This window comes from Talpa europaea, assembly GCF_964194135.1.
Source record: "Talpa europaea genome assembly, chromosome: 2".
In the NCBI taxonomy this organism is placed as follows: Eukaryota; Metazoa; Chordata; class Mammalia; order Eulipotyphla; family Talpidae; genus Talpa; species Talpa europaea.
The window spans coordinates 137,998,254-138,012,870 of NC_140068.1; the positions used below are offsets into that span (position 1 = coordinate 137,998,254).

Here is a 14,617-nt window from a genome sequence, read left to right on the forward strand (position 1 = left end):
TGAAGTCTAGAAAAATTCAGGGGCCTGCCACCAGGGGCATGGTTTCAGGAATCAATGACCTTCGGCATTTGTAACATCTCTGCCAATAGTGAAGGATAATTTGCCTCATCTTGTTAGGGGGAAAGCATGTCCTCAGCAAACTTCACACAGGTTTTGAGGACTCCACCCCCACTCCAGACCAAAGCCATCAAGACACTCAGAACTACAAATCCCATCATCACCAAAGGGAGGGGGCCAGGACCTGAGGGTGGAGTTAAGTAGCCAGGTTTGGTATAAAACCAGACGTGTGGGCCTTGGGGGTCCTCTTGCCTCTTGGCTCTTGGCTTGACTCTTGGCTTTTCACCAGCTCTCAGCATGCAACTGGGATTCCAGGTCAGTGGAACTGGAAGGATGCATTCGCCGATTTATCTCCCTCTCTTTCTCCCCAAGTTATTCATTTCTTCATTTCCCCTTATTTTGTAAATGAACCCTTTATTAACCTTTTTTGTGTGCCTGCAGTTGAGTCTTATTTTTATATATATTTTTATATTTTATTTTATATAATTCTTACATCATTTTTCATTTTTGCACAGTGTATTTTCAATTTGGTTATATTCCCCATACAATTCCCACCCCCCCTTATTTTGACTCTAATCCCCCCTCTCCTCCCCCTTCCCTCCGTGTGTCTCTGGTTTATAGTTGCTTGTTGATTTTGATTTTTTCTTTATTATAATTAGTCTTTTTCCTGGTCCCTTATTTAGGTTTTCTAAAATCCTGCTATGAGTGTGACCATCTGGTATTTTTCTTTTTCTTTCTGGCTTATTTCACTGAGCATGATCCCCTCCAGCTCCATCCTAGTTGTTGCGAATAGCATGAGTTTATCTTTTTTGATTGCTGAGTAATATTCCATGGTGTATATGTACCACATCTTCTTGATCCAGTCATCTATTTTTTTGGGGGGGGGGCATTTGGGTTGTTTCCATAGCTTACCAATTGTAAATAGTGCTGCTATAAACATAGGGGTGCAGGTGCCCTTTTGAATTAATGTTTTGTGTCCTTTGGGTAAATACCTATAAGTAGAATTGCTGGATCATATGGAAGCTCTATCTTTAGTAGGTTGAGGAATCTCCACACAGCTTCTCATAGTGGTTGGACCATTTTGCACTCTCACCAGCAGTGCAGGAGAGTTCCTTTTTCTCCACATCCTCGCCAACATTTGTTGTTGCTAGTTTTTTTAATATATGCCATTCTCATGGTAGTTTTGATTTGCATTTCCCTGATTACAAGTGATGTTGAACATTTTTTCATATGCCTGTTGGCCATTTGCATTTCTCTTTGGAGAGGTTTCTTTTTAGCTCTTCTGCCCATTTTTTGACTGGATTATTTACTTTTTTTTTACTTTTTCTTTTTTTTTATGCCAGCCAGTACCAGCGACACAGTGTCCCAACACATAGGCCTGCAGTTGATCCTTGTTATAAGTCTCTTTAAGCGTGCGGGTGAGGACCCACAGTTAGGCAACACATTTCATCTTGGAGTTGCTCTGTAACAATCTCAAATCTCCTACAACTGCAGAGATGATCAGTGAGCATTTTAGGCCACAATACAAATTCAGTGTGCTCCCCGACTGGCTGCTGATTTTGAGTAGAGCCCAGGACTGGAGATAGACAGCAGCTGGCCCAGACAGAAGACAACCAAGAAGATCCAATTCTGCCCAAAGAGGCAGAAAGGAAGTTCTTCAGGAGCCACTGACTAACCATGAGCAGAAGCAGCACAGACCCTGGGGGTTGCTGGAAAGTCTCCTCCATTAGAGAATCAGCACTGGCTGGCCCTCAAGTCCATGCAGACCTGAGTGAGCTGCTGGTGCCGTAATTCTGCAGACACCTATGAAATCTATCATGTTTCAGAACTCCCATTTCTTCCTCAGCCCATCCTCACATGTGGGATCCCTAGCCCTCCTTATTCTTAGGGCTTTGTCTTGGTACCCAGTGTCTTGCTAGTCAGCTAGGCATACAGTGAAGCAGGAAGCCTCTCCCCAAGGACAAGAGTCCTGGTATGAGGAAAATGATGGAGGAAAGGAGATACAAGGTCAAGAACCTAACTCACATAAGGAGGTAGGGGTAGAGGGGATTAGCGTAAGCCATTAACCCAGTTATAGAAACCAAGACCCTCAGACATCAACGCCCACATCAGGAGGCGCAACACCCAGAAACGATCAGACTGCTATAGAGAGTGTCAGGGGCACAAACCATCCACCCACAAAGATGAGCCCCTCCCTGAAGATAATGAAACATAATGCTGCCCCCACAACGGGGCAGCACTCCCTCTGCCCACCTGTGGCTATGCAAGTGTTTCCTTTCACCAACTCTCTCCCTCTGCAGGGCAGCAGCCTCCCTGCCTGCTGGTGACCTGTCCCAGCCGGGACTTCTCTTCACTGGCCTCCCTCAGCAGAGGCCGCTCTCAAGGCTGCCCGCCTGCAACCAGGCAGGTCTCTCTCAGCAAACCTGTTCCTGTCTGGGCAGCTCTTTCAGGGCGCTTATGCCTATGCAAGTGTCTTTTACTCTTCTGTCCCTTTCTTTAGTAAACCTGCTCTTTAAATATAACTAACATCTCTGTTTCATGGAAAAACTCGCCTGGGAAACTTGCTGCATGCTGGTGAAACAGGAGCTCTGGTGAAACCTCTCCCAGATTGAACCCAAGGACCCCGCTCTCCAAACCCACAGACTCCAAAAAAACGACATCAGAACATACTGGGAAAGAAGTACCTGCTGAAAACAGCAGGCAGACATTAGAATATGTTTTGAACAGCAGGAACAATGGAGCCCCCCAGGCAATAGCCCCTGGTCACTCCACCTTAGCTTGCAGCAGAGGAAAAGGCATCCCCCGCGCATGTACACTGCCTACATACTCGCCACACCTTTGTACTTGATTCTAATAAATAAGAGATGCCTTTGGATTGGGGGCTGCACATCACTTCTCGGTGTAGCCTCTCTCAGCTTCTCATTGCTCCAGACCAACTTGGACTCTGAGTAATCTTTCCTCGCCTCGTGCTTCTCCCAACGCTGCCCCTCTGGGAGGCAACACTCATGGTCTCGAGAGTTCTCGAGGTCAGCCAGCTGAGGAGGAAAAAATGAAAGAGTTTCCACAAAGCACAGGTCCAAAGAGCTGTGGAATGGGAGCAGGAGGACCGCGCAGTTACCAACTCTGCCCCATGCCCACGGAGCACCACGTACAAAACCAGCAGGACAGTAAATTCTGTAGATGCTGGGTATGTTTTCTGCTCTCTTCCTACTTGGCGTGGACACGCTGGTGGTAGTGGAGTCTCTGATTTGGGTTTCAAATGAAGGGATATGGTGCGGGGTTGTGACGGAAATAAAGAGTAAGGCCCACCCCCAGCAATGAACCTGCTCTCTGATGGACTCTTTTTTACCTTTTGCAGAAATAGTGTGCACTTAGATGCCCTTCAAGTCCATTCCTTTTTTTTTAAGGTTTATTTATTTATGCATACAAGAGCTGGGGTATAAGCCAGAGGTGCAGGGGTGAGAGGATGCATCAGAGACAGAGCGGGGAGTAGAACAGGCAGACTGACTGAAATACACTGCTGAGGGGAGTAGCGGGGAGACAGGAGAGGTCTGCTGCACCATGTGTGGTTAGCTCCCTGGTCCGGGATTGAACTCGTGCTGCATTGGCTGTGGAGAGCTTCATAGTGCTGCAACTTAACCCCTTGTACCACCAGGGAGGCCCCCAAATCTGTTCTTGAGCGAGAAGGTCATTGATTGTAAAGGATAGCAATGATGAGGACAGAAACCACAGACATGGAAACTGACAATACTTGAAAAAAAGAAATGATGGAACATGAGCAGCAAACACACGCAGTGTTGGCTCCTTTCTACATTCCTTCTGCAGGGTTTAAGCTTTGGAACCTCCTGGTGACTCACCTTGGGTCTCCCTCACTTGCAGACATCACCACTTAGGAAGCAAAGCAGGTCAAAAATGGGGCGCTTAGTCACCACCACCACATCCACCTCTCTGCATCACTGACAGTTTTCAGAAATGGCTCAGATCCCTTACAGTGTCTAAGGCTTTTCTGGTTCTCAGGCCAAGACTCGCAAACATTGATGAAATCCTCAGGATACGTCTCTTTGAAAGCTCTCTCCCATCTCTGTTGAAAGATCGCTCAAGCTGAGTATTACTTACCCTCCTAACATTTCTGTCCTGTTCACAGTATAAAAGCTATTGACGGATGCTGGTTTTGCTGTTACGATCCGGTGACTAAAAGGGGCAGGAGGCGCCGGGGCGTCATCTGGAAAGTGAGGGAAAGAAAGGTCAGCCTGTACGTAGTCAGTCCTCTCGGGAGCACTCAACACTGGGCCTTGGAGTAAAAATCTGCTCTAAATTTAATAAAATACAGTGGGCCTTTTTCTTTTTCATTATTGCTAATGATTCAGAAATATACACTTGCATTTTAGGTTAGCATCCGTCATGCCTGAAAGTGACAATCTGACATCTTTGAGGAAGAAATTCAGGGCCACAAAAATGGTTTCTTCCATCTTCAGGGCAAAGTTTATTTTTAGAATTGTCAAATCAAAAATCTCCAACCCCAATACTATCAAAACAGATCACACTGCCAAAGCCTGCAACAATTTCAGCTCAAACGTGAGCTAGGATTTGATCCTTTTCTCTAAAGGCATCACTTAAAAAATTCATTAGTTTTATTAAAGTGGAGAGAAAACAGAAAATGAGAAGTTTCTTCATGTCATTAAAATGTTTGCTCTATGTATTTATTTTTACCTTTCAAAATATTTTAGGCTTTATTTAAGACAGCTCAGACACAAAGATGAATTTTTCCTAGCTGGCTGGAATTAACACACCCAGTAAAAGTGTATATTCGACAGTTCTCAAATTCCTCCCCTGTTGCTCCTTCCAGCCTGAGTGTTTAAACTCTTTATCTACCTCAAGGTCTGTTCTAAAATGCATAATTATTCAACAATATTCTTTTGGTATTCTTTTTACTTTCCCATGATTACTGCTGCTAAAATTTGTTTACGTGGACATATTTATTCCCTCCATTTATTCATTATTCAAGCATCTAGAGCACACAGCTTCTCACATGTACTCAGAGCTCCCAACAGAGGTGCATAGATAACAATTTTAGCTTTAAAAAAAAAATCCCCAGTCCTGCAACATATATTTCTGGGCATTTATCTTGTGTAGAGCACTCTGCTGAGAGCTAATATTTTTAAAAATTCAGATGTTATAAATCTCCAGAAATCTGATTTGATAAAGTCCTTCATGTCTCACATCACAAATATGCTGAAAAAGAGAGAAGGCGGGAGAGAATTCCCTGGGGGCCCTCATCTCTTAAAAAGTAAAAAGTGGGGCCTCCCCAGTGGTATAGTGGGTTGAGCACAGCGCCTCAGACCTCTCCTGTCTCCCTGCTGCTCCCCTCAGCAGTGTATTTCAGTCAATCTGCTTGTTCTGTTCCCCATTCTGTCTCTGGTGAATCCTCTCACCTCCCACATCTCTGGCCTGTACCCCAATTCTTGTATAAATAATAATAAATCTTTTAAAAAAATAAATAAAATAAAAAGTGTTGGAATTACATAGGCAGACAGCATCGATGTGGGGTGTCTCCTTCAGACTGGCAGGCTAAGTGAAATTTAGTTGGAAATGCTTGTTAGAAGAGGGTAGGAAGCTTTAAAGGGCTGAAGCAAAAGCCATTTCCTACCCAGTGGGGTCACCAGAACTTGATGTCTGGGGGACTCCATCGCAGGGGACTCCTGATCTTGGCCCTGGGAACTCGCGCCCTGGGCGCACGCGGTCTCCTGCGTCCTCCTGCAGGCGCTTTCTCCACCAGCCCCTGCGGCCTCGGTTCTGCTCTTCTTGTGGTCCTCCTTGGTGGCGCACTCCTCGGTCACTCTCCGCTTGCTGAGGCCAGAGTGCTCCGCTGGGTCCGTGTTCTGGAACTCGGGTCCCGCCGCGGAGTTCCCCGGAATTGGCGATGGAGAAATGGCCTGCCCGCTGCCGGTGCCCCTGGAAATAAAACCAGCTGCAGCTCCCTGGGTCTCAGGGGAGAGCTTTCCCGTGGTCCAGTTTCTGGCATTTGGGTGAAGGGACCTAAATTCTGGAACAGGCTGGACAGTTCAGCGTTTGGGGGTGACACGGAGTGCTATGCCTGCCCATCCACTCCAGGCTGGGCGATAAGGGGCAAAGGGAAGGAAGACCCAGCCAGTCTCCCTCATGACTTCATGGGACCCCGAGTTATTCCAGGGATGCTTTTCAAAAGTAGACATTTTATGAATACCTACCTAATTTGCTCTTCTTTTTTTCACTCCCTTTCCCCATACAAAATTATTAAAGCAATAATAATAATAATAATAATAATAGAAGAAATAATCTCTCTGACTGTTAAAAGAATAAACCTTCACTGGGTGGTAAAATAGACCTCATTACAGATTTGCAGCAGCTCCAGCCCTGACTAGGAACAGCTCTGCTGTGATGGGCTTTTTAGTAAACTTTAGTATTTATGTTTAACAGTGGGAAAATAGACTTCTCCCCAAGCAGGTTGCAAATTATTTAAAAAAAAAAAAAAAAGACAGAGAGAGGGAAGGAAAAGAAGAATTACATCTTAATTCCCTTAAAAAAAATTCCCTTTAAAAAAATTAATTCCCTTAAAAAAAAAACCTTTAAAAAATTAATTCCCTTTAAAAAAAAAACCCAAAGATATTTGGATATCACAACTATTTGTTGTAGCTTATTACAACTTGTTACAACAGCTTGTGGTAGCTTATCCTAATTGTAGAGTGATTAATTTTAATTAGCTGCATCATTATCTGAATGTACATGTGAAACTTTATGGTTTGAGGAAATGCTTCTATACTATACTTCCTACCACCCCCCCACAACATTTTGAAGCCAAAAATTTATATTTTTCAAGTATAATAGGGCAGGTGAACATTTTCAGGAGTCGTTTTTTAGCACTCAGATAAATCTGATCATTATTTCATTCTTGATCTCAGAAAAGATTGCTCTAGGTTGCTAAAAATAAGGACTTTGTAATTTTGCGAGGATACTGAGTGATGTGAGCAGGAAGTAGGCTTAGAAAACAGTAAGATGCCTGAACAGCACAGGCAAGAAAAAAAAAGTGGCCAAGAAAAATCCACACTAGCTGGGAAGCTGGATTGTAAATCATTCTTTAAAATCTCACTTCTGCAAGGTTTTGAACACGGCCTTGGGCACAGAGGCACGAGGTTCTGCAGCCAACACGAGGTGCCCATGGGATGCAGGGGCCCTACCTTCTGTAGGCGCTGTCACTGTCGGTGCCCTCAGAGTGCTGCTTTTTATCGGAACACGTGCCCTGCACTGTCTCACTAGCACTCGCTGAGGATCCTTTTTTCCCAGTTTCTCTTCCACTTTTCTCCTTGGAAACCAGCCCATTTTTCTCCTTTTTGAACACTGAGCCTTCACTCTCATCCACAGTGCCTGGCTTGTCACCTCCAGCGCTGTTCTTTTCTCCTCTGTTTGGTCTCTCGGTGCACAAAGTGTCTCTTCTCTCTGTGTTTTCTCTTAGCTCTATGGTGTTTCTTGGACCAGAATCTTCTACCATGTCTTGGGGTCTTTCTGTTGGAAATGCAGCAAAACCTCTCTCAACGAGAGGGAAGCTGGTCTTCTCCGCATTCTTCTTGTTGAGCTTGTGAACCTTTTCTTCCTCAGAGGAGGGCTGCTGCTTCTGGGAAGATCTCTCTAAAAGCCACCGTGGGATACAAAATGTTTTAATGGAGGAATCATATGACCGGTCTAATTTTGAGATCACTATTCAATGTTTCTCGTTATCTGCAGATATTAGCTTTTAAAAAGCAAAGTAGACACGGCCAATTGACTGACAGTTGGATTCCCAAAGATTTTCTAGTTTGCAACAAGTAGGACCCAAAACCAATCATATCAAGGTATGTGAACTGCACTGCTCACAACACAGGATATTACAAACACATGACTCCCTCTAAAGAACAGCAACAACAGCACCTTCACTAAATATCCAGTCTTCTAAAGACATTACCTGTGAGAGATGAGGTCCTTTTGCCTTTGACACACGTTGTTTCCTCCAGGTCGGGATGGGACCAAAGCTTCTCCTTAGCCTATGGATACACAATTGAGTCACTGAGGTTACCTCTTACAACAGGGTTTCTCCACCTCAGCACTGACGACACTTGGGGCTGGATAATCCCTGGGTGTAGGGGATTTCATCAGTATTGCAGAATGATTACCAGCAGCTCTGGTCTCTCTCCACCAGATGCCAGTAATGCCCTCCAGCCCAGTTGTGACATCCAGAAACATCTCCAAAAATTACTAAATGTTCCGTCAGGGAAAAATCACCCCTGATTAAGAACTACTATATTACATGATTCAAACAGAAAACACACACACACAAGAAGTAATAGTAATTGAGAGCAGTCCAAATTAATGACATCTTGAATGGACTACAGTATTTGCAAACAGACAAACACACCATTTTAAATGAAATTTTGTTAAAACTCTGGTATTGTTTATGGAAGAAAACCCATCTTCATGAATAGATTAAAGGATGTTGATAATGTGATTGTCACCCTGGACCTCTATTTATATTCTTGATATGGTTCACGTATGAATCAAATGAAAAATGAGAGGGTATATGGGAATGGGTTTTGTAAAACAGAAAGTGGAGACCAAAGTTAGCTTTTATAAATGGAGCTTTCACTTTTCTTAGCACAGATGGTCCTTTTCCTAAGCAGATAAACATTCTTCTCAAAGCCTTGGTTTCTCTGAATTAGCTGAGCAGAACCTTTTAAAATACCACATAAAAGGTATGCATTAGCCCAATCCTCCTACCTTATCACAAATTCTGTGGTTGTGCATTGCCAATTAATGCAAGTGAATAGGTGGCCAAAAGAATTGCCTTCAATTTGCCCTAAGGTGACTTGCAAGAAGGAAAGCGGTGCAAAGATATCAAGACAAATTGCAAATGTGCTTTTAAACAATCCTAAGGGAAGTCCATAGGATTCAAAGTATTTCCATTTTTCAGATAGGGACCTTGAAACACAGAGGCATGTTTAGTAAATCTGTGGAAAACCAAGATTAGAGCCTATGCATTTGTAACTTTCTCTTTTAAGTGAAAGTGAGGGTGGAGGGGGATGTTCCTCAGCATCCTCAGGCTAAGCCAGTTGCTCCCTGATCTATGATTGCACAGTGCTCAACACAAGCCCTCGCTGCAGCCCTCACAGCACTTTATTACACCTTTTCCCCTGTCAATTTCCCACTCGATTGTGTATCCCAAGTTGGCAAAAAGGCTGGTTTATCTTTGAATTCCTGGCACTGAACCCAGAGGTGGGATATAGTGAAGAAGTGGATGGTGGTGTTAATGGTGACAATGATGGAGATCATGGTAATGGTGGAGGTGATGATGGTGATGATGATAGTGGTGGTGGGTAATATATTCTAAGTATACTATGCAATTGACTTAGTTTCTTCTTATAACAACTTTCTAGGATAGATGGTTTTATTTTAAATTTTCATTTTAAATTTTAAATTCTTCATTTTCATTTTAAAATGAAGTTGAGGGCCTCCCCGGTGGTGCAGTGGTTGAGCGCTGGGTTGCGAAGCTGCCCGCAGCCTCTGCAGAGCCGGTTCAATCCCCGGCTGCTTCCCGGCCACCGGAGGAGGGTCCCACATGGCGCGCAGACCTCTTCTGCCGCCAGCTGCTCCCCTCAGCAGTGTGCTTCGTCAGTCTGCCTGTCCTGCTCCCCGCTCTGGCTCTGGTGAATTCTCTCACCCTCCCGAGCTTCTGACTATACCCAGGTCTTGTATAAATAAATAAATAAATCTTTAAAAAAATAAAATAAAATAAAATGAAGTTGAGTGATTACCCAGTTATATAGTTCAGAAAAGGTAGAACCAGGATTCTGTTTCCTATTCCAGTCTGTGCTCTTAACTATATATGTCACTATAAAAATAAATGAATGAATGAATGAATGAATGAATAAATAAATAAATAAATAAATAAATAAATAAATAAATAAAAGATATGGAAAAAATAAAGCCGGTTTGGGAGAAGTGAAGCCAAGTTATATTGTTAACATTTATTGACTCTCTACCATGTAGTCAACATCACAGTAGATAAGAAAGATTAAGAAGGAAGGATAGAAGGTGAAAACCAATTAGTAAAGAAATAAACATTTATTGGTCAAAAGACTAGAATTAATGAAAGACAGGAGGCAGAGAGAGGCTAAACTGAAGTCTAATTTTGAAAGCATATATCCAAATCAGTTAAGATAGTTGAACAAACTGTGTTTATTTTATAGCCCTGCCACTCAATGCATCTCATTTGAAATGAAAACTCGTGGTGGATAGGAGTTGTACTTCTGGATGGTAGGACCACAACAGTAAACACATGTGGGCTTAATAAGAAAAACTTGTGTGCATCCATCAATTTCAGTCTGTCAAAATATGTAGAATAGAGAACTTAGCGGTAAGTCTCCGTGGTGTGCTGATGGCATTTGCTTACACAGTCATCTGAGTGTCTAAGCTACGTGTCCACAAGCTAAGTGCCAGCTTTGGGGACAGCAGTCTACCTTGACCCACAGGAGAAGTATCCCTCCCAAGAAATAAAAGAAACCAGTTTCCAAACGAGGGTGTTTTGTTGTTTTTGTTTTTTCCTTTGTTGACTGTATTTCACATCTGTCTGGCCAGTAAAATTAGGTGAGGTCTTTCTTCATGGCCATGGACTGTTATTTTCTCATTTCCCTGTGAAACACTGACATCTAGAGGAACTTGAGCAAAGAGTTTCCCAAAAACAGAAGTTGTCTTTCTCCTTTGCTGTTTCTGGACAGCAATTTCCAGTTGAAGAATTTTCACTTTGTGTTTCTAAGTGATGCGTAGCAGCTGCTAAAACAGGAAGCCTCAGTCTGTGGGGCCATCCTGTTTGTTGTCCAAAAATGAAAATATTTCCTAGTGATCGGAGGGCACAGGACCGTACTGTGTAGTGTGAAGAGCCTGAAAGATTGTGCTCATCCTATGTTGATGGATAAAGTGTATCAGGTTGTGCTCCTCAGCAAGATTCACACCGATGACTGAGATGAGCAAGGGGTCTCATTTCATCAAACGCATTCATTAATTCATCCACTTTAAAAACATTGATCGCTCTCTCCTCCCTGGCCACCTGGAGTCCCGCCACCACCGTGAAGGACACAGTAACTATCAGGACCAAGATATTCGTGACCGGTGGAGCAACCACTGATTCAGCAGCAATAAATGGTCATTGAAGGCAACAGCACCTACAATAGAAGTTCGGGGAAAACTAGCTAAAATGTGCAAGCACAACCCTGCTGTCACCTTTGTTTTTGGATTTGGAACCCATTTTGGAGGTGGCAACACAGCTGGCTTTGGCAAGATTTACAATCCTTTGGCTGATGCAAAGAAGAATGAACCCAGACAGAGGCACGGTCTGTAGGAAGAGAAAGACCTCAAGAAAATAGTAAAGGGACACAAGAACAATATAAAGGAAGTCAGGGGGACCCCAGAGGCCGGCGTTTGTGCTCCACATACCCACATATTCACCCTCTAGTAGCTTCAATGCTACAGTCAGATTTCTAGGGTTTGTTTTTTCAGTTCCTTTGTTTTGTTTCTTCATATTCCACATATGAATGAAACCATCTGGTATTTAGCTTTCTTTTTTAGCATAATTGCCTCTGGTTCCATCCTAATCGCAAGTAGCAAGAGTTCATCTTTTTTATAGCTGAGTAGTATTCCACTGTGCATATCTTCCTAATCCACACTTCTGTCATTGGGCACTTAGGTTGTTTCCATAACTTGTCTATTATAAAGTGTGCTGCAATGAATATAGGAGTCATCTATTCCTTCAAATTAGTGTTTTTACATTCTTTAGGTGCATACCTAGGAGAGGAATTGCTGGATCATATGGTAGATCTATTCTTAATAATTTGAGAATCTGCCATTCTGTGTTCTTTAAGATTTATTTTATTTATTTTTGCATAGAAAAACTGGGCTGTAGGCCAGAGGTGTGGAGGGTAAAAGGATTCACCAGAGACGGAGTAGGGAATAGAACAGGCAGATCTACTGAAATACACTGCTGAGGGGAGCAGTGGGCAAGACAGGAGAGGTCTGCTGTGCCATATGGGTCATCTCCCTTGCTGGGGATGGAACTCAGGCCATTGCAGTGGTCCTTCTCGGTGGTAGCACTGAGACTTAACCCCTAGACCACCAGGAAGGCGCCCTCCCCCATACTGTTTTCCAAGGGGCTGGACAAGTCTATATTCCCACCAACAGTTTTTATGAGGGTTCAGGATTCATAGCTCCAATGACTGTTTTGACAACTGCATGCATTGTATACATGTGTTTCAATTTTACTTACTGTCATAGAATCAAGACTGGATTAGTAAGACAACATCAGTCCTCAGGTGTGTGCTGGGTAGGTTTCTCAGGTGACTCACCCCTGTACCACTAGCCCATCCCAGAGCTATTCCAAAACTCTGTTCTTCCTAAAAGTGAGGAAATAACCAAAAGGGAAAGGAATTCAACTGGACAACTTTTCCTTGTCCTTCTTTCATTCCCATTCAATAAAAATCAATTCTGAAAAAATCCTAAACTAGATTTCACCATAAAAGAACCAAAAGGCCAAGATACTGGCTGCTCCCTGAAGCCCCCATAGTGCTGTCACCATTTTCTAGGTTGTTCCACCATCCACTGACATGCCTGCCCCTCCCCTGCAATGTGGGCCCAGATCTTGACTTTTGCTGCCCTGGGGACACCGCACAGGGTGGTCAGGATTCCAAAAATGCTTGATAAGCCCATGAGCAAGGGAAGATGTGCTTCCAGGACTGGCTTTCACTGTGTGAACATTCATCACTGGAAAATCAGACTGAGAACAAACATCCTCCATGCCCATTATGGGTGAATGAGAGAAGTTGGGGTGTATCCTAGGTATCTACTCAAAGGACACAAAAACATTAATTCAAAAGGACACCTGCACCCCTATGTTTGTTGCAGCACTATTTACAATAGCTAAGCTATGGAAACAACCCAAATGCCCAAAAATAGATGACTGGATCAAGAAGATGTGGTCCATATACACAATGGAATATTACTCAGCAATCTAAAAAGATAAACTCATGCCATTTGGAGCAACCTGGATGGAGCTGGAAGGGATCATGCTCAATGAAATGAGCCAGAAAGAAAAACAGAAATATCGGATGGTCTCACTTATAAGAGGAATGTAGAGGATCCAAATAAGAGATCAGAGGGGGAAAAAGTAATTATAATAAAGTGAAAATCAAAATCAACAAGCAACTATAAACCAGAGACATTCTGCAGCAGGGGAGAAGAGAGTAGGATAAAACAGAGGTGGGAAGAGCACAAGGGACTATGGTGATGGTTCATGGGTGAATGGTGGTGGGAATTTCACAGGGACTATAACCAAGATGAGAAAGCATACATTGTACAAAAATGAAGAACAATGTAAAAATATACAAAAAATAAAAAATATAATAAAAAAAGAAGTTAGGATGTAAGTACAACCAACATGGAGGGACCTGGAAAGTATTATGCTGATTGAGGTCAGTCAGACAAGGAAAGACAATACTGGAAGGTCTCACTTATATGTGGAATCAAAAAATAATAACAAACTCACTGGGAAAAGAGATCAGACTTGTGGGTCCCAGGGGCAGGGGGTTAAGTGAGAGGGACGTGGAGGCAGGTGGCCAACAGGAACGAACTTCCAGTTGTGAGATGAGAGAGCAAATGATGACTCTAGCTGACCCTGCTGCATGACTTACAGAAAAGTTGTTTAACCACTAGGATCTTTCCCCTTTTTCTTTCTTTTTTTTAAATTGTAATTATAGGAGGAAATGGATGTTAGGTGAAACTTCTGTGGTCCTCCCTTCACCATCGATGTCAATCAAACTATCTTGAGCTGCACATCTGGAGCTTAAACGGTGATGAATGTCAATTATTTTTTGATAAGACTGGAAGAAAGACAGACAAGCCCCAGCATCCTCTGAAATGCGTGTCTGTTGCTGACACTGTTATTCTTTGCATCACTTAACTGGTGTTAAATGAGCTCACAGTCAGGCATTTGGGGATTATAGAAAATTGTTCATTTATCACGACATATGGGACATGACTGGACAAATTACAAACCCCAAGCTAAGGACTGTTCATATTATTGTTTATGGAGATGCCAAGACGAACACTCTAGTGATTTTAATCTAATGCCTAGATATAGGAGAACAAAATGATAGCAATGGATAATGACTTGGTTAAGCTTTGATCCAGCTCCTCATGGGCAGAGGAAAATTAAATCATAAAAGAACACAAAAAGGAGAATTCTCAGAAGAAATATTCAAGCTGCATTTCCTTGCCTGAGCACAGAAGACCATTCTAGACATCCCTGGTACCGTAAATCTATTTCTCTTCATTCTCAGCGCACACTCAAATTCTCTGTGCATTAAGCAAGAAAGCACCCTCAGATCCCTGGCTGATGAGAGGAATTCTCATAAATCATCACCTGTGTCATGGTCTGTGGGGTCTGGCATGAAATAGGCAGGATAGGATCTGATGGACCGAATCCAGGAACAGAGAGTGTTAGCCTTGA

General features: G+C 43.1%; 1 protein-coding gene across 1 annotated transcript in view; it reads right to left on the minus strand.

Moving 5' to 3' along the window:
• MYLK4 (myosin light chain kinase family member 4) overlaps window positions 1-14,617 on the minus strand; it is a gene marked incomplete at both ends in the record, with an annotated part of 93,209 nt that overhangs the window by 15,553 nt on the left and 63,039 nt on the right. The window contains 2 exons of the mRNA XM_084259612.1: window positions 4,174-4,279; window positions 8,033-8,111. Coding sequence (XP_084115738.1) covers window positions 4,174-4,279; window positions 8,033-8,111 — 185 coding nt within the window. The remainder of the gene's footprint in view (window positions 1-4,173; window positions 4,280-8,032; window positions 8,112-14,617) is intronic.